Source organism: Thunnus thynnus, chromosome 2 (assembly GCF_963924715.1).
Source record: "Thunnus thynnus chromosome 2, fThuThy2.1, whole genome shotgun sequence".
Lineage (NCBI taxonomy): Eukaryota > Metazoa > Chordata > Actinopteri > Scombriformes > Scombridae > Thunnus > Thunnus thynnus.
The window spans coordinates 17491327-17518788 of NC_089518.1; the positions used below are offsets into that span (position 1 = coordinate 17491327).

The following is a 27462-nucleotide window of genomic DNA, read 5'->3' on the forward strand; positions in this document are numbered from 1 at the left end:
CATACAGCATTTGTCCAGACATCCATTCTGCAGCCGTCCTGTCGATTCTCTGCCTGCTGCTCTCAGCGGGAGCAGAGAAGACATCTGCTTTCTACATCCCTCCTCTCATCCAAAAGGCCACCAGTGTGTCTCTGCACTGCTCTTGTCTCCATCCTCGCCTGCTCTGCTGTTTCAGCTGAAGCCACCCAGGCATGCAGTGGGAGCCCGAGTGGTACAGTTATTATTACGGAGGTGGGGATGGAATGTCCTATATTTCAATACTCCTCGACTCAACTTTCTGTTATGTTTAACTCAAGGATGGTTCCCGACTCCCCGCTGGTCCACACCACTGTGGCTACCACCAGCTATGTAGGGCCAGGAAGTGGTTAGATGTGTGTTTGTGATGACACACCCATACACCCACACTCTCTCCCAGCTTGTAGGAGTGTATGGCAGGGTCTGGGAGTCTGCCATGTGTGTTGAGTAAAATCTTTAACAACTTTGGGTTGCGGTTTGGTCGGTTTTGGTGCTCTGCCCTTCTCCACCCTGTAGATCTGCACACTCTCACCAGTACTCTTCCAAACTGAAACTACTAGTGGCTTTAGTGAAAATTTGGATACAATGGGTGTTCCCTTTGCTCAGCGTATATTCGCCCACCTTAAAAGGAATGTGTTGGTCACACCAGAAGTGCAGCAACTCCTATTTTGAGATTGAAGTAATACAGTGTTTCTTTTATGCAAAGTCAGATGCTGAAAAAGAAGAAGCTTGTATCAGAGTTTGGTTCAGCTAGAGAAACGTGTAGGTCTACATGTTGTTTAATTTGTCAGGGTATAAGGAATATTTTTGTTTTTATCAGTAGAAACTGATGCTACATAGTGTTATTCCTCCCCAGTCTGAGATATTGTCTGCTGATATGTTTTCTCCAGATGCTTAGATTTATGGTTTATAGTTCACACAGGCAGACGTTGCCCTGTAAGCAGCCTTATGTTCAGCAGTCTCTCAGTGTGGCTTCTGCTAGTGTTTAATGTGGCCTGGCAGAAACTGTGATGAACTAAGCTTGTTTATGAACGCATATGTTTGCCTCCCCACATACGGAGAGGGAGGGAGGTCATATAGATGTTGCCAGGGCAACACTATAGCCAGCAAAGAGGAAGAACCTCAGACCATTGATAAAAGAGTCGCTTTCAAGGAATGCCAGAACTTCTCCCCCGAGTCTCTCAAGGCAGCTCTGTGTACCCAGAGAACAATAGGCCATCACTGCACTGTAGCCCAAAACTAAGCCTTGTTCTGGGGCATGAAATGCCAGGCAGAGGGACTCAGAGGCCCTGGGGTTCTTAGGAGTGGATGCACTCCACCAGATTTCTTGAACAACTACAGTGCCAAGCTTCTTAAAGACTGGCCTACATGCTCTTCCGTGGGAGAGTTATGATATTGGCTTTTTAGCCCAATCTTCCAAATTAGTGTGGGACTGACCAGAAGTGGTTAAATCTGTTTAAACTCCAAAGTGTGTGTGTGTGCACCCCAGGGCGTTCTGGCATGTTGAACACAGCAGGGGGACCGGGGAGATGCCAAGGAAAAGTTTACCCCTTACAAGACCCTTCTTCTCAAACAAAGCTCAACTACTGGGGCTGTATGCTTGGAGGCTTTCTCAGTATGCTAAGGGATATTTTAACTAGCAAATGTTTAACTTTTTTTTATTACACAGGCTTTGTATGTACACCGTTGTGGAACACTGTTCCCACTCAGCCTCTGAGTGCTAGCACAAATGAAAAATTGTTTAATCTCAGTTTCTTCAAGCCACAGCCAAAATTCAGCCAATGTCCCACCATTGTTCCCATGGTAATGACTGGACTGTTTGCCTAATAGGTTTGGTGAAAGACAGAACAAAGCTTTATTGTTCAAATAAGGTTTTCAATAAAGATTGTTATTTATTTCACTGTTGAACCCACATACATGCATTCTTTATCTTTTTATGCAACAAGGCAAGGTTATGTTATAGTTTATCATTTAATACAATAGAACTATTGTTTGTCGGGAAATTTCAAACATCAAACTTATGTAATATCCTTGTTGTAATGCAAGCTTATCTCTTTCAGTCGGTGACTTGTTCATTTTCACGGTGAGCTATCAGAGCAACAGCTGACGATCGTTTGGTACGGTAGGTTTGTTAACTTGTTGTTGGGCCTCAAAAGCCCTGTAGAGCTGTTCTTTTTATATTTCATAAGACCCACACGCAGAGTTACAGTATGTCCTCATGCACTAACCCTTCACTGGTCCTCTCCAGACAGCACTTTCCTTCACAGCTTTATCTTATCTAAGTACTTCTGGCCGGACATGCTGGACAAACCATTCAATGTTTGGCTTAGAGAGACGGTAGCATTGGCATCAATTTATCATCAAAATAATCAATTTGGATGTTAATTTGAATTGATTTCAGGACTTTTTTTCCGCAATTAATGTCTTCTTTTTCTTATTTGCTGCAGTGGTGGAAGAGTTATTCAGATCGTTTATTTAAAGGTACCTTGTGGAGTTTCTGACTCCCAGTAGTGCTATTGAGCATTTCTAATAAGTGGGTTCCATTTTGTTTGTCTCCAAGCTAGAACATGGATGTGTTGACAATGCAGGATTTAAAATACTTTGGCTTTGCAAATGTTTTATTAGGAAGGAAATGCGTTCAACACTTTTTGTTAGACCTCAAAGATACACACAATGCACTTTGATGAGTAACACTCAATGTAAACATTTGATAATTTACAAAAAAAACTTCACAGGGCACCTTTAAAGAAAAAGCAGCAATTACTCAAGGTAAAATTACTCCACTGCAAGTAAAAGTCCTGCATTCAAAATCTTACTTAAGTAGACATACTAGAAGTATTAGCAGCAAAATATACTTGTATCAAAATTAAAAGGTCCTCATTAGGCTGCAGAATGACTCCTGCCAGTATGATATTATATCATGTTGGGTACTTCATTCCATGACAATGCATCATATTTTATAAACTGATCATATATTTGGAATGTAAAACCTTGATCTTTAATGTAACTAGAGCTGTCAAATAAAATATAGTGGAGTAAAGAGTACAATAGTTCCCTCTGCAGTATGGTGAAGTAATAAATATAGAGTATCTTAAAATGGAAATACTCTGGTGTGTTAAAGTACAGTAATTGAGTAAATATACTTAGTTACATTGTACCTTTTGGGTGTTCTGATCACATTCAACCATTTGTTTGCAGCTCCTCTTTGCTATAAATGAATACAGACTGAATAAAGCTTGTGGCCTGTGTGTGAGGGCCGTGCATGTTTTTAGGTGTACAAGTGTTTTGGCCTTGGAATGTGGTTAGTAGCCTGCGTCTCTATGTGGCAACTGGTGTCAGGGTGCAGTTTAGCAGCTGAGGGTCTGTTGCTACTGCTGCATGTGAACCCCACCCAACTGCGGATCTGTATGCGTGTGCACAGAGCTTTACTCTGAACAAGATGTTACTAGAGGGGCCAAAGATAGATAACTGACGTGTATATACACATACAGACACACACAGGAAGTGAGTCACACATGCTGTCATTATCTAGTTCACACATGTCTGCTTTTCCTAGTTTGTCAGCCTCTGTTTCTCACACACACATGCACACACTCCCTCAGACAATGACTAAGCAGCAGTGTATCCTTGAACAAGGTCCCTTAAATTACCTCAGACATAGACAGGCTTTGTTCACCAGTGTCCTGAGCGAGGCTGTCACTGACAGTGACTCAGTTAACAGACAGACGGAGACATAGATGAAGGTGGCATAATCACTGGATACTTTCCCACTTCCCCAGATGGGAAACTTCCTTCATGCATCATCAAACCTGTCTCATTCAGTTACTACCTTGGTTAGTGAAGTGGATAACCCAGAGGTGTTGCTCTCCGTCTTGTCTTTACTGTGTAGTGCCGGGGGAAAAAAACATCACAATGGAAGGATTTGGGTTCAGCCCCTCTTGTAAACGTAAGCTCTCTCAGACAAATGGCAATGAGCCGCAATTAAAGAACTATAAATGAATCAAGAATAGTGCTTAAATGATGTCATACAGAAAAATGAGAAAATGAAGAAAATGTTTGGAATTAAAGAAACACACTGCAGGTAAAGCTCTGTACCTGCTCACTTGCCTCAGAGCTTTCACGTCCTTCCACTGTTTCATTCTTCCCAATCTATCAACCTCAGCGCCTCCCCTCCCCAGGAGAGCCGTGTTATGTGGGCCACTCCGCTTCTTTGAGGCTCAGGTCCCCTGATGTAGCAAGAAAATGGGTCTTTTTTGTCATGTAGTGTAGTGCTAACCCACTTTCCTGATCCAGATTACACCAAGGAAGTCCTCCTTTGTCTTTACCTCTAGACAGCCATAGAAGATTACTGTTTGTTGTATGTCCCTTTATCTCTCAATCTTCTTTCAAGCTTCATCTCTGTATAAACACCACAGCAGAGACCTTAACCTTAACCTATTGAGCCCTGTGCTAACAGACTGTTAAACAGAACTTGACTGTCTCATGCCAATGGTATCTTCTTCCTGTGAACATAAGACCCCAGCTGAATACTATTCGGTTAAACATTAACAAGAAGACACCCACACACACAGATTCCAATGCGTGGTTTAGTTTACAGTCTACGACACTTGTTGTAAGCCCCCTTTGACATGTCATAGGGGGCTCAGAAACAGACGAGGCTCTGTCTCTATGTGGAAGAATGCCATTCTCTGACAAACATATTATGCTGGACAATTTCAGAAATAGTTACAGATGCTTTCATTGCTGTAACTTTGTGCATTAGGGCTTATGAAACTCAGATTTATTTCTGTTTTTTTTTTCTTGTAAAGATTAATGTGAAAATAGACTAATAAAAGAGACTAGTTTGGTTCTTTTTTACACGGTGGTATCACACTGGTTTAAAAAAAGAAGCTCTGTATGGGGTTTTGTTACATCTTGTGTGGACATGCAAACCAAACAAGTCGACTGTGAACTAAAGCTCAAGGTATTGGTAGCAAAGACTCAAATGGGCAGTGAGAGGAAAAATGGAGTAGTCACTTTGCACTCTATGTAAATCCATTACAACATTGTATTCTCTAAGTTTAGCCTGTAACTTCACCAGGGACAAGCCATTAACCTTCAGTTCTACACAGTCATTAAGGCTGAAGAATATGGGGCATGACTATGTCAACCCACTATGTTACATCTTTTCTACTGTTCTTTCTGTTCCAGTCTCTTCTCTGATTTTTTTTTTTTCGAACAAAAAGCCTTTCATACCTTAGTCCTATACATCACATCACCACCTGACGCATTGTGAAATAAATGGAGTCAGGGCCTCTCTTTCATACAGAGGAACGCAGTCGATACCGAGGAATGTTTCGGTGTATGTGTGTGTGTGGGTGGGGGCTAGGTGTGTTGTACATGCCTCTTCCTGCATTGATTTGATCAATTGTTTTCATTTCATTTTAGCAGTTACAAAGTGATGAGTTCAAGCTAAGTTACCTACAGTAGATGAACTGTGAGTAATAACCAACAACTGTAGGTGATTGGTTGATGTATGTGGGTATTGTGTTGCTGTTCTGTCCTCACGCTGCAAACAAAACCCCAAATCACTTAGTGCAGCATTGAGCGTAAATTCCAAACCGTAGCTGAAAGGACTTGTTAATGTGGACATTTTTTGCAGCGCAGCTTCGCTGGGAGATCATTGGATGTTTTTTGTGGAGAGGAGAGGGCAAAGGGGCACACCGCCAATGATGTTGCTCTCTGTGTTGATTATGCCGAGCAGGTGTTTGACTTTATGGGAGCAGATGGGTCTATTATGCATGTCTGCCTTCCCTGCATGCCGCATAGTGTACTAGTCCCTGCCAGCGTGTGTTTTAATGTGTGTGTTGACTGGGCCCGGTGGCAGACGGTGTGTTGTCAGATCTCGTTGTATCGTTGTGTTGTTCCTGCTGTCTCAGCAATTATTTTTATTGTGTCTGTCACCGGTCTTCCATTATCGCCTACGTCAAGAATAAGAACAGCGATCGGCTTGTCTAGATGTTCACTCGGGTGGATTCAGATGCTTAATCATCCATAGTGTAGGGGGGAATGATACTGTGGGTACATCTATGAGCATACCATAAAATATGAGGGGCAGACAAAATAAACTACTATGATGAAGGATTTCAACTTTGAGGTGACAGTCACATTACCAAAAACATCCACAGCAGGTGGATCAAGCATCTAGCAACATTTGTCAGCAGTGAAAGAGGTCTGGCAGTCAGCACTTTAAAATGTGAAGACTCTGAAGAGACCAAATCATCAGGGACCAAAATGTAAGTCAAAAAACTAATGTGAAAAATATATTCAACGTGTAATTGGAAATAATCAATAAAATATCGTATGACCCACCTTTTGTAGCAGTGTTTGCCGTGGGGATTCAGTTGCTTCAAATGTAGTCCTTTTTTTAAGTATCAAACTTGTCCTACATATCACACTGACATGTAATCTAACACGCTGATTCAAAATCTTAACCCTCCAAAATTCTTTGTGTAGTTGAGACTCGCCGGGGGATTCCCCAAAGTTGAGACTAGACAACTGAGATGTGATTGTTGCTGCAGACAAAATATTCTCGTGATGTCATTTTTACCAAGTAATAAATGAAACTCAAAAATCTGTCTAAGAAAGCAAGAAAACCGACATAACAATTAACATTTTCATTATGAACACCACATCTAGTATTTGTCAAAAGCATGTGCATTGAATACATTAGAAAGGGGTGAATTTCAAATATTTAAACATAATCAAACACCAAAATTACCATCATGTTCGGTACCTTGTTTAATCAATTGCCTTCCTCCTTGTGAGCAAAAACCCAGGAACCTCTAAAGATGTTATTCTTGTCAGTTTGAGATATGGTCTCCCCAGTGTCTTTCCTACAGATGTTTAGATTCCTATATTATCTTTGCAGATGTTTAGATTAGTGGGATCTGTTTTAGGTTTTACCCAGACAGACCTTTACTACAAACAGAAGCTTCTGGGTGAGAGCTCTACAAAAACATTTGTTATGGTCTGGCAGGAGTGACCTCATGGCAAATAAAAGTGTGGAATTCTGTCTTATTTTAAGTCCGACTATTTACACATGGAACAATGAGTTTTGCTCTGTCTCTCCTTGTCTTGGTCTCGCTCTTTATTGCTCTCTTTCATGTCCTTGGAGCTCATCTTTCTCATGTCTGGTTTAAAATGGAAACAAATACAAGCGCATAACCTTTTTGAACATTTGTTCTCTGTCTCTTTTCATTTGAATTATTCAAGCGTGAGACTAACAAAATTATGTGTTATTATTATTTAGTGAAGTACTGTGCATCCTCGCTGAGTGTTAAATCGTATCACATGGTGGCACATCTGGTTGTGTTGCTGCTGCTGTTCTGCAGAGGGAGCCATTGCTCCATTTCAGATTCTTCAGAGGCCCCGCGAGCAGCTATGGCGCCGCTCTCTCTCCTCATTATTCACCTTTCCTTCACATCCATCACATGACATTCACTTAACATTCACCTTACAGTCACTACTAGTAATTTCAGAAGAGAATGCACATTTGCAAATACTAAATGAATTGCCTTTGTATACTTATCCTCTCAAATCCACACGTAGCGACTCTGATGAAGTGCAGCCTGCACCCTGAGGGTAGAAATCGATGGAGATGAATTGCCTAACGAGTTAATTTCTCTTTCACTGAGCTGCCTGCTTCTTCAGAGTGATGAGATGCTGCAGTCTCTAGTGACTGGCGGAGGTAGCGTTCCTTAAAGTCAGCAATGATTCTGGGAGGCAGCCAGAGTGCTCTGCCTAGTCCTGACATGTTGCTGAACTGTCTCTATAGGTATGTGTGTGTGTGTCTCTCTTTCTCTATGTGTGTGTGTGTTTCCTTCACAGATAACAGCACAAGGGGCCATGTTGAGAAATAAGATGGGCCCTCAAACCAGGTGCAAAAACACTCCCTGTTCTGTTATTGCTGTATCTGCGATTAGGCAGGCTACTCCCCCAGCTCTCCTAAGCTTCCCCACAGATTGTGAAACATACATCCTTTTTTTCATACAGGATAACCTTTTAATTTCCAACATTACTCCAGTTTTGATCATGATCGTCATAACATCCCTTTTATCTAATCTTGAAGTAGAAGTGAAATCACTCAGAATTTACAGACTGAAACTGATACATCTAATAACAAGGTAGAGTGTCGGTGAGATTTACAATGTCATTACACCGTCTCTGTGCCTGAGTTATGACTGTGTAGCTGTCAGCGCAGGTTTTTCATGCTCTGTAACGGCGAACTGACCTCCGGGGGGATTTCTCTATGATACGTCTGGTTTCACAGCTCGTCACACACTACTGTCATCAAGTTGAGCAGATGTGACCCAGTGCCTGCCGTAACACAGCCATGTAATTGAAGTCCTGTAATATTCAAATCTGTTGAGTCTGATTTTTTTTTTTTCGGAGTAGACTGAAACCGTTGCTAGCTTCTGTGTATCCATTTGAACACTGATCAGAACATTTTTCTCTCTGTGACTTTGCGCAGTCACCGAAGGTTTCAACTTATCTGTCGGCTGCACAGTCTGTTTTATGTAGATGTCTCTCTGTCTTTTCTCTGTCCTTGTCCAATCAACTGTCTAACAGTGTAAAAATACACTGGGCAAAAGCTCTGAATAATTCTGTCCTATTATACTTCTTTGCCCTCTGTGTAAAACAACAGGGAGGACAGTTGCTTGGCAGCCCATATTCAGACAGATGAACCTTGATCAGCTGCATTTATTTAATCTTTTGAGTTTTTATTGTGTGTGTGTGTGTGTGTGTGTGTGTGTCTGTGTGTGCGCGCTATGTGCACATGGTTCATAGAGTGTTTATTTATGTTTATGCCTGGGTGTGTATGTAAGTGTAGGTTTCTGTCTGTGTACATACAGTATGTCTCAGTCAGTGAGTGGGAGTCATGGTGCGGGTGGGGTTCAGTTTTCAGATTGGGTCTAGATGATAGTCAGGGTTCTTTGTTGTGGTTTGGGGCCCGGCTGGCCTGGGGCCCTCTTTTGTGTCTCCCTGCCACACTGTGTGTTAGACTGGAGACAGTTTTTAACCTTTAGCATGGACTCTGAAGATAAAAGGTGACGTTGTTATCTGAGGCAATAAGATTTAGCTGATTAGAGGTTGAAAATGACATTTTTTTGTGATAAACATCAGTCTCTTTGCTTTCTTAACTCTCTCTAGAGTATCAGATGGGTCTCCTTAAGTTTATTTATTTTTTCTGTGGTAGACTGCCTGTCTGAACAATACGCATACTCTTTATTTCGAAGCATTAGGAGTCTGATGATATCAATGGATAATTGCAGTTTATTCCAATGTGGGTCTTATTTTCATACCTTTGACCTTTATTTCTATAACAATAACATTCAATCCACCAAACTAATTGCTTTGATCTGGAAAAGCACCAACATCTCTTAAAAAGAAGTCTAATAGGGCAGGAAACCTGATCATACAGGTTTTAAACAAACCCCCCAGCGTAGACAAACTTATTTGGAAATGAAAATGAAGGCAAACAGGAAAATTATTACTCAAACTGTCCTTTGTAAATATCCATCACAGTTTACAGACTGACTTCGAGGTTCAGTTTTGATCTTTATTGCACTTGCCCACATACAGTTTATCTGTGCAATGAGAGAATCTTACCGACATTTCAGGTGCTCTCACTTTCAGTTTTACTTCCAGATAAAATGGTGTAGAACATCTGGAAAATCTGTCTGGCTGTCAACAACCTGATGACAACTTGTCTGACTGTCTGAATGTTTGTTTTCTTGCCTCATCAGACGTGCTCAATCATGTCTCCAGATCTTAGCGATTACTTTGGTAGCTGATAGAAAATGATGGCCAAAACTATAAAAAATAAGACCTAAGTTGTAACAAAGAAGAATTGTCCCTCGACATTTTGAACATTTGCAATGAGGAAAAAATGTTTTGTTTACTCTTTTACTTTAATTTATCATTGACTTTATGCCACAAATTTTCTGGAGTCTATTTGTCTTGACAGCCTTTCCTCCCTTGCTGACTTCAGTGCCCAAAACTGATTTTTTTTAAAGAATGAAAGTATAAATCAGTCTTAAAATTAATACCCTTTCTTTACTGCACTGCAAACACTACACATATAACACCTGTCTGTCTGCCTCTTTGGCACACCATCACAAGCTGACAGAGTGACCCTCAACTCTGAGTCCAGCGTGTTTCCTCCAGCTGATTAGGTAAAGGGAAAGGAAGTCTTCCATATTCCTCCACACATCCGTTCAGAAACAAGAAATGCACCGGGTATTGTTTTGAAAGAAGTCCAACCCTTTCAGAACCTCTTATGCAAGGGTCAGCGGGAGGGATTTTTATCCTAATTTTGTAATCTTTTCATGGAACAAGTGATTCTGTCTGTGCTGTGTTTGCTTAATCCCCCCTCTCATGATCAAACCTCAGAGTTGGTCTTGGATTAACTGATTGTGTAATGTATTGGTTTCTCTCCTCCCACGTGGCAGCCAATTTGTACATCTGGCCCTGCTACTATCAGACCAAGCTGATAATTCACCACCTGATCAATAGGTAATCACCATTTCACAACGCAAAATCCCAGTCAGGTCTAAATCTGTGGGGCCTCTCCACTAATCTACTGTCTCTGAATACCTGAGTTTGCCTCATCCCCGGTGGCTTCTGGCCAAGAAGCAGCGATGCTCTGTGTTTGAGCTAGTTCCCTGCCTGCCACTGTGCCCTGTCATTGAGATAATAGCTGTTTTTTGTCTTGTTTTTGTTCAGCCTTTAGGCTTTTGTCATAAGGTGTCAGTATATGTTTTACTGTAGGGAGATTTACCTGCAGCATGTTTTACTTCAAGGACCTGCTGCTGGTGTAATAGAGAGATTCAAGAAAGAATAAATGGATTAAGTGAGGTTAGAAAAATAAATAGTTCAGCTCCTTGTTCATTCCTTAAGAAACATACACATTCATCTATAAACAAGTGCTGTGCCTCTGGAAAAGAATAACAGAGAAAATGGTATCACTTCATTAGGAGTTAACCCTGTTTTTACACCATTCAGTATGGTGTGCAGAGCAGAATTGTTTGAAGGCTTGTTAAGTGAATATTTTTCCAGTTCAGCAGCATGCCAGATTGCCTTTCAAAGGAGATTGACTGGATATGAATCTGCACACAGCAAATTTTGACTCCAGCGCATGCACACACGCACTCATACATGAGTCCCAGAATGGTTTTGTGAGGACCCATAACTCTCCCTCTGTGCATTCACCTCAACTATTTCTCTTTCCACCTCAGGTACAATAAATCTCTTTTCTTATAATGTGTATGTTGGTGTCTGCGAAAGATTAGCCGGGTGATTTAAACTCTGAGGGTGGAGGCGTTTCTCGGGGAAATGACCTGGCTTGCTACTGGCACCCCTGGTTCCTCTCCTGTGAGGTGAAAGAGCTTTTACAGCTCCTTTGTTTTCATTAGTTTGCCTGTGTTAAAGAGTTTAGAGGACGTGCTTCAGTGTGATGGAGTGCCATATGGACGTGTGTGTGTGTGTGTGTGTGTGTGGAGAGGGTGGTCACAAATGTCAGGTCAAAGTGAAGATAATGTTTCAAACTTTCCTTTCTTCTAAGGAGTGACCCTTTTCCTTGTGGTGAGCTCTTGACATCAGCCAGTGATCTTCTGAAAGGTCCTGGTCCACTCCCTTTGTGTGTGTGTGTGTGTGTGTGTGTGTGTGTGTGTGTGTGTGTGAATAGGAGATGGATGTGTGTGTCGGTGCGCAAAGTGACGCCGGTTTCCTGTTGAGGGGTCGGCTTGTGGTTTGCGCATGCTTGGTTTCACCCACCTCACAAGGAAGGATACACACATGCACTTTCTCTCTCTCTCTCTCTCACACACACACACATACGCAACATCTGTATCAGGTTCAGGATTGAACGCGCTGGAAAAGTGAACTGGATGAACGCTTGGTTCTCTGCGCTCCTACTTCTCGTGTATGTTCTTAAGAGCAAATGCAGATGAGCTATAAACCACTTTCCCCAGAGGACTGAAGCGGAAACTTCAGAGGGCTTTACAGCTGAAAGTCACATGAAGTCAACTTTGGGATGTTCTTGTTTTTGAGGACAGAGGGAACTGTCCACCAAACAGCGCGACTGATGGGAAAGGAGACTGGCCTTGCCCTGGCGTGACGTAGACTGTGGTGTGGAGATATTTCTTCATTTAATAACAACTTTGTGACATTTTTGTTATCTCTAATTTTTACACTTAATGCGAAACCGGCGCGTCATTTGGGGAGCCGATGTTTTTGTTGGATATGGTAAGAATTGCCACGAGAGACTTAAATTAATATTTAAAGGGACACGCGATAAAAGATTGAAATCGTCTCTGACACTAGGGTTCTGTGCTATGAAATATGTATTAGATTTGGCCAAATGCTCGTGACCCTGTGACCCACTAAAGTGTTTATTTTCCTGATATTCTCCACATTTCTGTGCTTTCAGTTTATCAGTTCGTAACAGCAGCACACACATCTGGCTGAGTCTTTTCAATTATGTTACAAAAACAAACCTTTTATTTAAAAAATGAAAAAAAAATATTGGGTGCCATAATATCACTGTTTCACTTATTTCATTGTGTTACAACTCCCGGTGGCACAAGCAGGCTGGAAAAACAAATTAACAGACTTAACAAGTGAAATCAAGTCACAGCAGCTGTGTTAATTTTAAAGTAGTACAGTAGTTAAAATGTTGAATATGAATCAAATTCACTGCTCAGAATAAGCATATCTATACCCCACATTGTAAGATTGCATCTCTGAGTGTTTTTTTTCAGTCTTGCCTCCCATCAGCACCCGCTGACACGGTTATAATTTCTCCATTTATTAAAAAGAACAAAGCCCCCCACCCCGCTATGCTTGTGTGGTGGTGCGGTATTTGCTATTTGTTTATTTAAAGGGGCGTGGAAGCTGCTACAGTAATCACTCTCTCCCCTTTCCCTCTTTCTTCTTTTTTTAAAGTTCATTACCATCACCAGAGGCGCGTCGTAGGGGTTAAATTAGCGCGGAGTTGGGGCGCGTCAGGGCGCACACAGTGGACTAGTTGTGCCGATCACTCCCGCAGAGGCGATGCCCTTTTGTGGAGAGGTCTCTTGTCACACAGAGGACAGACGGCATTCACAATCGGGACGCAGGGACACAAAGAGAAGAACTGCGTTTTAAAAGGGTCCATTCTTCCCCCGCTGTCGCTGGGTGTTGACTGTGGGTGTTTGAGAGGATCTTTGTTGCCCGGAGAAAAAGTAGAGAAGAAGAATACGCGCCGTGAACGAGTTGGGGGGATTTTTATGGACAGGGTTACTACAGCAAAGCTCATGTTGTCATCCACTCCACCTCTGTCTGCTTTCCCGGAGCGACTGGTCTTGTTTTGGACGAGGAGCGGAACTTTTCTGCATTGTTTTGCGCACTGATTGTACTACAAGACGCGAGCGCAAGGAACACTATCATAATGAACTTTCTCTCCCCGGTGCCAGCGAGGTAGCAGTTTGATCTCGATAATTAACTTTTTAAGAAGAGGTAATTTGTGGATATCTCCCTAAAGGATGCCAGTTGATAAATTCGCAATCATGGAGGACAAACTGTGGATATTGGAGGACCTCAATATGATGTACATTCGTCAGATTGCTCTCAGTTTACAGGTAAACGTTTCTTTCCACTTCTTGTTGACCATCACTTCTCTCTAATCTTCTGCACGTTTTGTTGTTCTTATTTTGGCTGCTGTCACCAGTTTTGGACAGTCTTGAAGTTGTGGGATGTGTCAATGAAGTATCACCCAAGAAATAAGTATGTGTGTGTCAGACTTTTACCTTCTTTCTCTTGATTGATAGACTGTACCTAAGTATAAGCCGGCTCGCTAATAACTGAAATCTATTTCCAGTCATGTTTGTCCTCCCAGAGTATACAGTGCATCACTGTGTTAGCCGGCTGAGACTGCAGCTGCGCCTCGGCGTGCTGTAAAGTTTACAGAGGGGCTGTGTTGAAGAATCTTTCTGTGTGACAAACAAGTCGAGCTGACACTGGTGTGGTCTCTCCCTTTACAGATGGCAAAGCTCTCACTGACAGCAAACAGAAAACAACACTGCATGCCATCCATCTCTCCTTGTCTCTCCCCTTCCAACTGGGGTTCACACACAGTCCACAGCTGCACATATGGGCCTCATAAGTCCCAGTGGGAGTGTGCATGCACATGTGTGTGCAGGCTAGTATTGTGTTCTGAGAGACACAGAGAAACACGACAACACTTTACATTAATCCAACATCCCACCACCTCGGCTGCAAATTTGCACAATCTCTGTTCCTTTAACAGTTATAGAGAAAATAGCTGAAGAGTATCTCAGTCTTAACAGAGCCAAATGGAAGAAGAGACACAAAGCCATTGGAAATGTTACAGGAATTTCCAAGGGGAATTCTACTATATTTGAATTTCTGGCTCCATAATCTGAAGATATATTGGCTGTCTGAGCTGCAGTTGTTTATAGGCGTAAAGAGCTTGCTCATTGGCAACTGAAATCTAGTCCAATAGGCCCTCAGCTGTGTGACAGAGGTGTATCTTACCAGTGCCAAGTGCCACGGAGCCTGCCAAGTGGTGTCTTTGGCTTTTTATCACATAAGAGGAGATTTGTGACTATGAAATGACACACACACACCTACCAACGTAAGTTTGTGTTTAGGTTAGTCTACCCTCATTCTGAGATGTTAGGATCTGTTAATGAAACTCTCACCAAATGTACGAGCCACTTGTGCAACAAGGATAGCATAAAAGTGACTTCTTTGAAGCTTTAATAGCGCCTGTAGTCTGAAATGCACTGTGACAAACCAGCAATCACGAGGTATTTTCTTTACCAACAATTTGATTGTGCACTAATCAACTTATTAGTTCCTGACACAGGACCTCCTTTGATGAATCAACTTGTTTTGCTCGGACATGAAATGGGTACTTTGTCTGAATATTGAATCTAGGGCATTATGTTGGAATGTAGATAACAGCCATTTCTGTTTAAAATCTTTGCAAATTTAAGAAATTTTGTTGTCTCAGTTCCATTTTTGTTTCTGTTAATGCAATTGCAAGGACAAGAATGTGTGGTAGCAAGATGATGAGCTCTTCTTTAGCCCTGTGGGAAGACGCTCTTGTCACTTCTCCTGCGCAGAGAGCTGAGAGTTCGGGGTCAGTTGCAGAGCAGCATTATCCTCCAATAGATAGAGATTTTTGTTGGATACAAAGTTGTGCTCATCTTCGACTCAAATAAGTAATTTTTTTCTGGTTAATACTCACTCAGTCACTCACTTGTTTGCTCACATGCTCATTCTTGCTCCCTCCCCCCATGTCTCCTCTGCCTGGGTGGGTTTATGAGACAGGGATTCTTTGTATGTGCCTGAGCTGCACGGCCCACAGTCTAACTGTAATTTCAGCTAGCTATGGATGTTTTTTTTGCTCCAGGGTCTTTCATAAACGTCCACAACACAACTTGCCGTTATTACAGTGTAAACCTTTTCCTCCTCCTTCTTGTTTTTCCCTGCGGCAACATATATCTGAAAGCCGCTCCTACCCCATGCACACACACACATATACCTTTATAACATCCACCAAAGTACACCGTGTTGGTTACTTTTTTTATGTGTGTGTCATCTCAGAAGATATGAATGCCTGTCACCTAAAAAGAAAATGAAAAACTAAGAAAATCATGTGTGTCTTGAGCGCTGAGGTTCCAGCATTTCTCAGGCGTGTATAATTGCTGTGTCAGGAGGAGAGATGGCAGCCATTGTGTTATTTTCAAGCTCAGTAGGATGTAACTTTTCTGCTCTTCAGGTTTTAACAAGCCTGTTATAATAGGAATGACTGCATTCTTGGCTTTGGTGCACTGTTATCTTTCTTCTTCCCTTCCTTTCTTATGAGGCCCAGAGGACAGTCACTGCAGTGCTTCTTCTTCAGTCACGTGCAAAGTGTAAAGCCTTTCGCTCACAGCATGCAGGATTCCCCTCAAAAGGAGAAATGACTGATGGGAAACAGGAAGGAAATTGGTCTTGTGTAATTACTGTTTCCCACCGGGAGTGACAACATGATGTCATTGAACTCAATGCCATTAATAGATGTATACACACCATTTCCTGTCACCACAGACCCGGATACACACATACTTTTTCCTTATTTGCTTATTTACGTCCCCCTGTTTTTCCTGTCCTCCTGTCCTCAACAAACTCTGTCCCCCTTTCCTGTCCCCTTCTCCCCATTAACAGCCCGAGGGCCGTAGATGGACACTTTCTCCCTGGTCTAATTTTAGCTTGTTGACTAGCCTTGAATACATATCATGGCATTGCCAGAGTTAAATGAGGACATGAGCTTTCTGAAGTCATGTATTTTTGCTCTTGTTATAAAAGCGGGATTTGTCTCAAGCATTTCATTCTCTAAGTAAGTCATTGTTTGTCAAAGTACAATACTTTCTCTATGTGTGGGTGTGTTGACCTCACTGGGTCAGAGTAGCCCTGCTATGCCCAGAAGGGGTGCAACCTAGGGCATTTAGCTGCTCCAGCTCCAGATCATAGCAATGTTATCATCTGATGAAAGATTGGAGGCACTCCTGATTCCTTTTCTGGGTTCTGCTGCAGTTGTTGTGTGTATCGAGGTATTAGGAAACAGAGCTGACCCAACACTATTTTTTGAACCTGCGTAAAACACAAACTGAGAAGCGGAGACGACTGAAAACATGTTATGGAGCAACTGTGGTTGGAAAGTCTCAAAATAATCTGCTGAAGAGTAAGACTGACACACTTTTTCAACCTGTTAGCTGTTTTCCACTAATCTATTTACTCAGATTTCAGATAGCGTTAACAACCCAAAGCATTTTTAAGTGTTCAGTCCCTTTTCACAACATTTCCTTTCATGCTTTATAGTCCCACCAACATTAAGCTAATAATCAGGCTGATAAATGACAACAGTAACTTGACAAGTTCTGTTGAAGTCCTGAAGCAAATAGAGACTGACACATTGATCCTAACATGTTATAGTCACGGTAGCTGATCCTCTGACCCTGCTTGACTATGAGCTCACGTGGGGGTCAGGTGGGAGTTTCTTGCTACCTCACTCAGGGCTCATTTTTGACCTCTCACACGCCCCCAAACCCTAAACTTAGCTGTGGCCATGCCTTGGATAGTTCTGAAGATTCTAGACACCACAGGACTCAAATATCCGTTGGCTGGTATTCATGTAGCGTCTCTTCTTCTGATCTCAGATCACTGGTCAAGCTGCCTTGACCATTTGATTGAGAAGGTAACGTCTGTCCACCCAGATCAATGCATCATCTGTTACCATTTGAAACTTCACTGTGATAAGTGATAAAGTTTGTCACGTTATAAATTGACCATCTGTTGTCGTATGCATGTATTTGAAGTCATTAAGAATGGATGTTTTACCAGTATCAGCCCTGGTAACTGATATTTCTCAGCTCTAGTCCCTTTAGATGTCCAGAGCTCAGGCTTTCTAAATGTAGGCAGGTCCTGGAGGGCCAAAGGCCAAATTGACAGCAGTTAATCCCTGTCTGCAGTGGGACAGTAAACCAGGATCTTTGTGTGCAGTCTGGCTAGACTGAATCTCTACCTGATGATGAATTTGTAGTAAGAGCAAAGGTTAATCTTATTCATTCTGGAACAGCAAAACAGTGCATGTAAGGTCTAGCTGCAGTCCCCTGTATCACCTGCCTCAGACTTTTAGATGCATTTCATTTATTTTTTTCTATTCCTCTAAATTCCCTTCCTCTTGTATCATTGTCACCATTAATTTGTTGATCCTTTTTTACGATTGCACTTTTTCCTTTCTTTTAATAAATTAATCTTATCAGTAATGAGTTCAACTTCAACATATTTCTTCTTAAAGACAAAGTCAGCAGTTGAAATGTGTGTGTGTGTGTGTGTGTGTGCATGCATGTGTGTGTATGTATATAGTATGTTAGTTCAGCTGTGAGGTTGTTTAGGTAGCCTAAGTTACACCAGACCTGCCTGCTTCAGTGGAAGGTGTGCTAAAGCTAACAGTGTGATACAGGATACACAGTCGTGTCTGAGCCAAAACACATTCCTCCACAACGGACCACTTCATAGTACACAGCTCCCTGCTGAGCCTGTCTGTGTGTGCCTGTGTGCTTGTGAGTGTGTGTGTGTGTGAGTAAATATTTGCAAAGAGTAATAAGTCAATACTATAAGCTACATAATCAAGCAGAGTGCTTTGATTTAATTAGGAACAAGAGGTTTGTCACCCTGGATTTTTCTGTAATTGTAGGTTTTAAATCTTTTTGCATTTGTTTTCATCTGCATGAAAGAGTTTCCTACTTGAGTGCGAAGGCTTGACAGTTTAACTGTGCTGGCGAAATGAATGGAAATCATTAGATTTGCTTGCTCTTGAGTGTTATGTACATATTAGTCTGTTTGCTGTGTGTGTGTGTGCTTTGTGTGTCTGCAAGTGTATCTTTGGCATCCGTAGCATGGATAGCTACAGTAGGTTCCAGTTCTTCCAACGCTCTATGCCAAAAGCAGGCATGGTGTGTGTGTGTGAGGTAGAGGAGAAAGGGGGCTTTGTATCACATCACACACACCCATCACTCCCTACCAAGGCCCTCCTCCCCACCGTGGAACCACAAATCTAGCTCCTAACCCTCAGCCATCTCTCCTAAGCCTTCCTCCCTCCCCGCCAACCTCAGGTCTACTGACTCCAAAACATCTGGCTCCCCATCTCACGTCTGCACCCCAACATTCCCCCTAACCCCTGGATTTTTACAACAGTGCCGTGACCCCCTTACACCTCGCTCCTCACCCCATCCATCGCCCATGCAGCAGTTAAGAGGAGGCAGCGCAGGTCTGAATAGGCATTCTGTGTGAGCAGGAACCAGTTAGATGGCGCGGCCTGAGCCAGTTTCCTTTTGAAAAACAGCAAGCGTGAGCCAGGAGAATGAGAAGGAGAAAATACCAAGCCAAACTGTGAGGTGCTGTTATTGGAACATCAACCTGACTCCCTACACTTTCCCAATTTGATTCTTTTTTTGTCATTCGCTTCCCTCTCCGCGCTATCTCTGCCTGAAACTACTTGATAAATTCCCTCTGCTGTTCTCCTGTCTCTCTGCCTCTATCTCCGCTTTCAGCACTTATTTCCACACTCTTTTATCTCAGCCTTCAGCGTCACCTTTTGTTAATCTTCTCCACTCTTTCTACTTTCACCTGCGCACACACAAAGACACTTTGGTTTTAGCAGTTTATGCAGATTTTCTTTTCCTTTTTTTTTTTTTTTTTTTTTTGCAACTGCAAGGAAAATTGGAGCCACTTAAGCCATTTGAACTGAGACTGCAGGCGTAATTCAAATCAGCCCAGATTGGATTAAAGCTGTGTTTGAGCTGTGGTGTCAACAAGCTCACAAGTCACAGTTTTCAAGTGGAGATATAAATTTTGTATTTCTTTGTAAAACATGTAATTAAAAAACATCTGAACGTGTTCTGGAGATGCAGCTGGTAGTGCAGGCTGTTTAATCAGATGGTTGTCTTTGAAACTGTGTGCGAACGCACATTGGGTTGAAACGAGCATTTGGTAATTTGTTTAATTGAGCCCGTAGAAGTTGCTTTTGTGTTTGTCCATATGGATGCAGTTTATGCTCATGTCTTTTTGATCTACTTGTGTGCTCTCCGGCTTGTGAGATAAAGTCTGCACAGTGTACATGACTGTGTGCAAGTTTACGGTTCATGCAGTGACTTTATTGATTTGTGTGTCTTTGATGAGGTCTATATACAGTACGTGTGGGAGATTAATGTGTGCATGAATAAATTCTGTCTATTTCTGTGTGTTTATCTCACTCCCTCTGATTTTCTACATCTCTTTATTATCCCTACCGACACCATGCCAAGCGAGTGCCCTGGAACAGAGAGTAGGTGGAAGTCAGAGAGGCAGAGGACAAGTACGAAGCAAGAGCTGTCTAAACAAACAATTACAGCCATTAAAACATTCCCTAGCGCACATTCCCATGAAGTGGATAGCATCACTAGCATTGCAGTGACCCTGAGGATTATGTCTTTTGGGGCAGTGTTTGCAATGTGGGTGTCAGCAACGCACCAAAGTGTTTTATTGAATCACTGCACGCTGCGGGATCCTTGGCCACTGAGTTCCTGGGTGTATGTGTGTGTGTGTGTGTCACTGGTGAGTGTGTGTTTAGCAGGTGGACTCTGTCAGCATTTGGAGGGCTGCCGTCTGACCATCTTAGGGTCCGTTCTGCTTTCATCAAGGGCAAGAGAGAATCTCACCTCCCTTTGAGACATGATGTAATGACGCTATTATTGTCTCTGTCTCCATGTGTCTGTGAGAGACGCAGTAACATCACAGAATTGATTGTTTTAATGTTGATAATATTTAAATCATACGAAACTGATCAAGCTGAACAGGTGGCCTCACGCTGTCAGTAGTAGGCTTTGGGTACAGGAAGGCAGGACTAGGACTAAGTTACTTCTGTTGGTGAGGGCTTAGCCTTGAGAAGATGGATGACTGTGCTGTTAAGGAAAGTCTAAATGCCAAAGGCGAACTGTCAAAAGGGGGGAATTCCAGAGTTTGTAGGCAGGTCAGCAGGAGCTGGAGCTTAAGGCTGAGGTAGGTCTGAGGGCCAAGGCTGCTGAAAGGGGCCTCTTGTTGTGGTGCGAGGTGTTGAGAGGCATGACTGAGCTGTTCCATCCCCAAACAACACCCCTTCCTCAAAAAAAAAAAACAGACACTGTCTCACCATGATGAGATCAGTGGAACAAACTCTCCAGCTAGATGATGTCATGTTTGGGACTTAGGGGTCAAGAGCTCAGGGTCACATTAGGAGAAGCTGTATGTGTGTCTGTGTGAGAAGCAGTGTGTGCTACACCCTTTTTTGCACACTGAACTTGATGGTTAATGTGCGAATGTGTTGTAGTGGTACCATCTTTTGTTCTCTCTGCTGTCTCATTGCACACACACACCTTTGACTCTGCTACCCTCTGTATCCTCCTGCCCCCCCCCCCCCCCCCCCCCCCCCCATTAGTGAAGCTATTAAAAAAAAAGCTTGTAAATCCTCCTCAGGTTGACTACACCTTCTCAGAGTTGACGGGTGTCCATATGTTAGAATGTGTTTCTAATCTTGTCTTCACTAGGAGATGAAAAGGTTAATCCATCTTATCTTTGTTTGGATGGACTAAGGAAACTAGACAGGGATTTCTATTGGTCCCGAGGAGAAGCATGCCTCAATATGATTGGCTGAGACAGATAGCTAACCAGCCTGAAGACCCCCGTTAACCCCTGCTACACCAAGCACCCCTGAAACAGTGTGTCATTGGTCAGTATGTCACTGGACACAGCATGTCTGTTCGTTGTTATGTAACTACACGTGTAAGTTTATTGAGGCACTATTTTAGGACCACATAAAGACACACAAACAGCTCATGCACTCACAGTTGGCGACCACAGCTGTTACTGAGATCCATCGAGATTGACAGTCGGGATATATATAGCTTCGCATATGATTGCTGTTGATTTGACTTGCATAATACTGTGGTATAGGTTGCAATACCTGCATATCACTGGTGACAGCAGTGTCTCATGATTTTGTTCATTAGGTTTTTCATGTTGCAGCCGTTGATATCGTTATTGTGATAATGAATGAAGATAAGGTATCCTACACACATTTTTTGTCACTCTACTTGCAGGCCAGTTAAGGAGCATGCTTCTACTAAGTATGTAAACCACACTGCCACTCCTAATTCAAGGTGTGTCCCCTTTTATATGTTAAAAGCTTTAATCAGTTTGTGATGCTGATGTCATGTCTGTTTGGTGACAGTCCCTGGCTCACTCACTGCATACTTGTGGTTAGACAATAGTCAGGTCGTTGGCCTGTTGGCAGCACCTCAGGCTGCTTTAGGACACTGGGAGGGAAGCAGGTCATTACATGTCTCTTGCATAAGACAAAAGCGTATAATAACATGGACACAGTCCAGCGATGACAATGAGGAGAGGGAAGTTAATGATCCTGTTTCATTGTGTATGTAGATGTTGCTATGCCCCCTAATGGCCATTAGGGGGTTGAGGGTGTCTCTTTGCAGGATAAGTTCACTATTCCTCAAGTCTTTCTTAAAACAATGATCAACTGAGTCAATCAATTGAAACAGGTTTTGCTCCCTGTAACCATTCCTCCTGTTCATACTGACGGTTAGATGATCCCCTCCACATGCACTTACAAGTAATGAGAGACAAAATCAGTAGTCCTTGTTTTTTCAAAACATGGATTGTGTCTGAGTTAGTCAAATAAATCTTCTGAGGTTAGTCTTTTTAGTAAAAAAAAAATCCCTCTTTGTCTAGATGAACAGTGTTTTCTTGATCAGCTGCAGTGGATCATAATGCACATTCAAAGTGCATTATGAAGGGATCTCTTAATGGCCATGTATGAACAGGAGGAATGAACCTATCCTTTCATAGTAGTGATTAAAAAGTAAGAAATAAGATAATTAAATAATACATTGACGCACAATATGGCTGCACAATTTAAAAAATGATTGCAGTAAAATCATTGTAGCAGTGGGTGGCCCAAATTGACTTAATATTTAATTCCTATAATTTTCTGTTATTGATACTACTTTCTGGCCTATCAATTAGATGCACACTGTTAAATCAAACAGTGCCAATTTTGACCAACATGTTATTTTTTATTTTAAAGTGTCTGTACACTGCAGTATATTGCTATTCCCTCATACGGCACTATTTAGCTAGATAATTTCAGAGTTTGTCAATATCATGCAGCCATAACAGGACGAATGTTCTAAAAATATCATCCAAAAGAGAACAAAGTTATCACACTTTTATTTTTTGACTGTTATTCTCTGCATCTCACAGTAAAGCAGTTTCAGCTTATCCGTGTGCTCCAGTGCTTCCTCTGGGTCAGTCCATGTGAAATTGCCCAGGGACCGTTCTTAAAACAAAGGGCTGTGGAAAAAAAGTGAGTAAAATATATGAACGAGAGCCTGTCTCTCAACAACTACTGTCAACAAAGGCACCTAATTCAAATCTGCACAACCAAGAGATGTGAATTTTTGGTAAGCTTATTTACTGCATAGTTACTCCTCCAGGCCACGCTAGGAGTTAAGATTTCACCCTTATTCTTACAAATTGAACAGAAATGGTACGGAAAGATGTTCTGCGATAAGAAACATGGCTGCAAACAGCGTTTATATCTACAGTAGGAAGGAAGAGGTCTTGAGGATGTGTAGTGTAGCAACAGTAGCAGCAGAAGAGGAAGAGAAATGCCTGTTTAGGAACAGCACTCTTGTCAGTGAGTCAATAGGAAGTGCTCGAGACTCCGAGGGAGAGGGCTGAGTAGGTTAGTCTGACTGGAGGAATGTCCTCTCTTCCTGTGAAATGCAGTGTAATGACACTGAATGATGATATCATTCATTCAGCTGGACCCTCTGACTCATTCATCATGGGAAAACTGAAGCTAATTCTGTGTGTCTTTTTTTTCCCAGATGCCTTAAATATCACAAAATCAGTACGTTGTTTGGTCAATACCATATTCCTATTTAACAGGTGGATTGTTTAATTCAGTGCCGTTTTGCCTGTTTATGCCTCTGTTAGCATTGTCTCTCACATGTGTTGTTCTCTGAAGTGAACTGTGAGTGCAAATGTGTCTCTTGACAGCACTTCTCTGGCCGGCTCCCTGGCGCAGCTACTTGCTGATGAAACCTTAATCTGATTAACTGTAGGATATTTACAGCTCCAAGTCCTGTGTTATCAAGGCTCATCTTGTTTTTGCTGCACACGTCTATTCACCCAGAGAGATGAGCAAAGACAGAGAGATTTGTGTAAGAGGGTTGAAGGCAATTTTTAAATACCCTATGACTTTGCTAACATTCTTGCCGGTGTTTGAAGCGTCCGCCCTCTGCCCCCGCAGCGAAGTGAGTGCCATGATGAAGCTTCCCCTCCCGTTGTTCATGCGGCGAGATGCACAGATGTATTAGTGCACCGTTGAAACGGACTGTGTCGCTCTGTTGCTTTTAGCCAAGGCTGCCCACAGACTGACTTTCTCCTCCTCCATCTTGATCCTCCTACATGTCATCTGCTGCCTCTCTGGACTGTATATTCTCAACTCACCCACAAACAACACACAACAAAACAAGTGTTGTTGTTTTTGTCTTCCGTCACTGAGATTCTATCCATTTTGCTCTGCTGACATTTAGGAAAATGCTAAAACATTAAGAAAAAAAAGGGTGGAACATTGTTTAATGTTTTACAGTTATTTCCTGCAGAGGTATATTTTCATAACGTTCTCCTTGTGTTTGAAAAATATGTCCTGGACTGTCCATTATTAGTTTTCCAGTGCGGATTTCCTGGAGCCCAACTCTCAAGACAGCTGATTCCCTCTAACCCCTGTTTATTCACACACTTAATTCTAGCCAGGCTCATCTGTGTTTTCCGTTTCCACCTGCCCACAAATCACTCTCATACATCACCATTTGACAAGGCAACAGGCTCCGCTGCACAACAACTTGCCAGTGCACTCACATGGGCCAAGCAGAGGCAGGCACAGAGGGAGACAAATGAAGATTTATATTTTGCCTTGAATGATAAGTTGTTCTGTTAGTAGAATTACATAAATATGTATCAACTTGAGGCTGCTGGTCAATATTATTTTGTGGTGTCTTGATACTGAAACATATTTTCTCCTCTTTTGAGTATGTTTTACGTAAATTGAGAGTATAATTATGATTATGCAGCTGCAGCTAAATTAACTTTAAGTATGCTGGTGGTATAGTGCCACCATATTGCACTCATTGCCTTTTTCTTTTATAGAATTACTTACTTATCCCTGTGCTAATCTTATAGGGACTTCAAATATGCCACGCATGCAGTAGAGGGTTCATAGAGATCTATAAGTCCTCTGTGGGATCAGTAGGAAGATGTCTCACCATTACTTGCAGCTGCATCTCAACAGCAGGTTTTGCTGCTTCTAAAATTGGCGCACAAAGAACACTTCACACTCTCCGTGTACTCAATAATAGTATGCATCTTTTCTATATTTACAAATGCAATGAAATAACGGTTTTCTTAGACATACTGTATTTCAACAGCTTATTTGAATCTTAGCAGCAAATAGAAACATGTGGGGGGGAAAAAGGGATGTTTTGCCTGTTACTGCTCAGTGCACAGCAACATATTGACTGGTGGCTTGTGAAAAAAGTTGAGTCATAACTTAAAAAAAGAAAAAAAACATCTTTTTCCACTGTGGGCGGTGTAGGCACAGGCCTCCCATTTTACTGACACACTTGCAGCCCACTTCAAACTGGCCAAACTCTGGGTTGCCAAATGCTTCTTATGCCAATTTCTCCCAAATAGCTTTAGACGGTGCGTCCCCATTTTTTTAACATTTTTTTGGAGGGATCTCGGGAACCCATGGGACAGTGAGGCAGTGAATGTGTCTGAGTACTGCAGGGGACTGAGAGAGAAGAAACCACTGAGTAAAACATCATCATCCTCTCATAATATGACAGTAAGATGAGACTCTTCCTAAAATTGCTGCCAACGCCCCTAGGATGCTCTTTAAGGACCCCTGGAGGTCCTTGAACACCGCTTTGAGAGTCACAGTCTTAAATGACAATTCACTCTCCTCTGCTTGTGCGCAGATTAGGCACACACGCATACGCACCCGCCTCCTCAGAAACGGCTCTCGGTTGGTCCATCACTCGGTCAGTCTCTATCCTCCCTTGTGCTGCTGGTGTGCGTGTGTATGTGTGTGTATATGTGTGTGTGAGTCCGGACTGGAGCTCTGGAGCTACTAGGACGACGACAATCACGATGATGATGATAAAGACAACACAGAGAGAGCTTCAAGCACATGATCGCTATCGTCCCCAAATTGCCAAGTGCCGGGTTTGTGTTTTCTGCGCGGACTGCAGAGATCCTTAACAACTTCTGAGGTCAATCACGGCAGATGTTTTCTGTGGATATGTCATTTTACCCATAAATGGAGTCGCCTCAAATGGAAATCTGAGTAAAGGTATATCACGCTGTGTGGGGGACGTTGTGCGGACTCTGGTGTTGCGTAAAGCGCCCGTGCTGCCAGTTTTGGAGAGTTGGGGAGCGGAGTCCTGCTCTGTCAACATGATGAACAACTCAAACAATCAAAGGGTAAGGTTTGTTTTTGTGTCCGAACGATTATTTCCCGAAAGATTTAGAGCACTTTTAAGTTTGAGCCGAAACGGAAAATGTCAGTCAGCTGTAATAGGCTACGCGCCATACTCAAGGTTAATTCGTCACCGTCAAGTCACGTAGACTTCCTACGATCCTCCAATGAGCCACAGTTCAGCAGCTTTGGTGACATGTCCCATTGGGACCGCTATTGACTGAAACGAAGCTTCTCTGATCATGGGTTGTTAACTCTGTTTGGAGACACGCAACGCTAGTATTGTAAAACCTGGCATTTTAAAGTTGCCTTGCTTTAAAATGCCTCTTAAATGCCTGCCTTGCATTCCTGGTGTAACATAATCAGGAGCTATATTGCATCAGTAAGGAAGGCCTATTTATTAGAAGTATCAAATTTTAACTTTTAGAGTTGGTTCGTGCTGCTCTTTACCCCACTATGTTTATTTTTAAGTGGAAGAAGATTAATAGTAGATGAACAAGTTCTAAAAGATGCATTTACCAGAGTAAATTGTTTAATCGGTGTATGAAATGTTTTCCGAATTAAAGAGTGGCACCAAATGTTTTGTCAGATAATTTACCCCATGTCCTGCAAGTTAGTAACTTGTCTTAATAATCACGAAATGTTTAAATTGCAAGATTTTGAGAGGAGTTTGCTTGCAATATATCCCAAATTGTGCTTAATTGATACATTAATTACATTTCTGTTGGCATAACAACCTATTCAATAATAATGGCAACTAATTTATTTTGTTCATCAATAAATAACACTCTTTATGGCTCTCTCTGTGCTGCACGTGTGGGTCGCAGAGGTAAACGGTGACATTAATAGGGGGTAGTAACTCTTCAATCTCATGTTGTCTGACAGCACTGTGGCGTATCAGCCAGCCTCTCAGAGTGGGAACAATGTGACAACTGTGGGATATTACTGCAGTAATGACTTACATCTCCCAGTCATCAACCTCTCCCCTCTCTTGTGAATAAATCTTTCCTAAACGCCTTGAGTTGGCAGCACAGGAATAGCCATACTGAATTGAACTCTGGAATATGAAAAAAACATGTCAGAATATTTTGATTTTCATCACTTTTCCCAGAGCAATAAAAAGAAATTAAAACCCCATGGTTTTCACATGAAAGCTGTTTGGCCCTCTGGATAGCAGTCCACAAAACAGAGAAATGTGTAGCATGCATTCATGTGTCTATTTCCGGAAGCAGTTCACCATGCTCTCCACTGAAGCAGCATGGCCAAACCTCATAAAA

At 42.2% G+C, this 27462-nt stretch overlaps 1 protein-coding gene across 9 annotated transcripts in view; it reads left to right on the forward strand.

The window, feature by feature from the left end:
• rtkna (rhotekin a) overlaps positions 1-27462 on the forward strand; it is a 58267-nt gene that overhangs the window by 3909 nt on the left and 26896 nt on the right. The window contains exons 1-2 of one of the 9 annotated variants that reach the window (XM_067607290.1): positions 11900-12303; positions 13003-13676. The exons of 5 other annotated variants lie outside the window; for them this stretch is intronic. In XM_067607290.1, coding sequence (XP_067463391.1) covers positions 13581-13676 — 96 coding nt within the window. In that variant the 5' untranslated portion in view covers positions 11900-12303; positions 13003-13580. Of the gene's footprint in view, positions 1-11898; positions 13677-25653; positions 26191-27462 lie in introns of those variants that run through there. 3 more of the 9 variants (XM_067607294.1, XM_067607283.1, XM_067607303.1) reach the window with 3 other exon arrangements.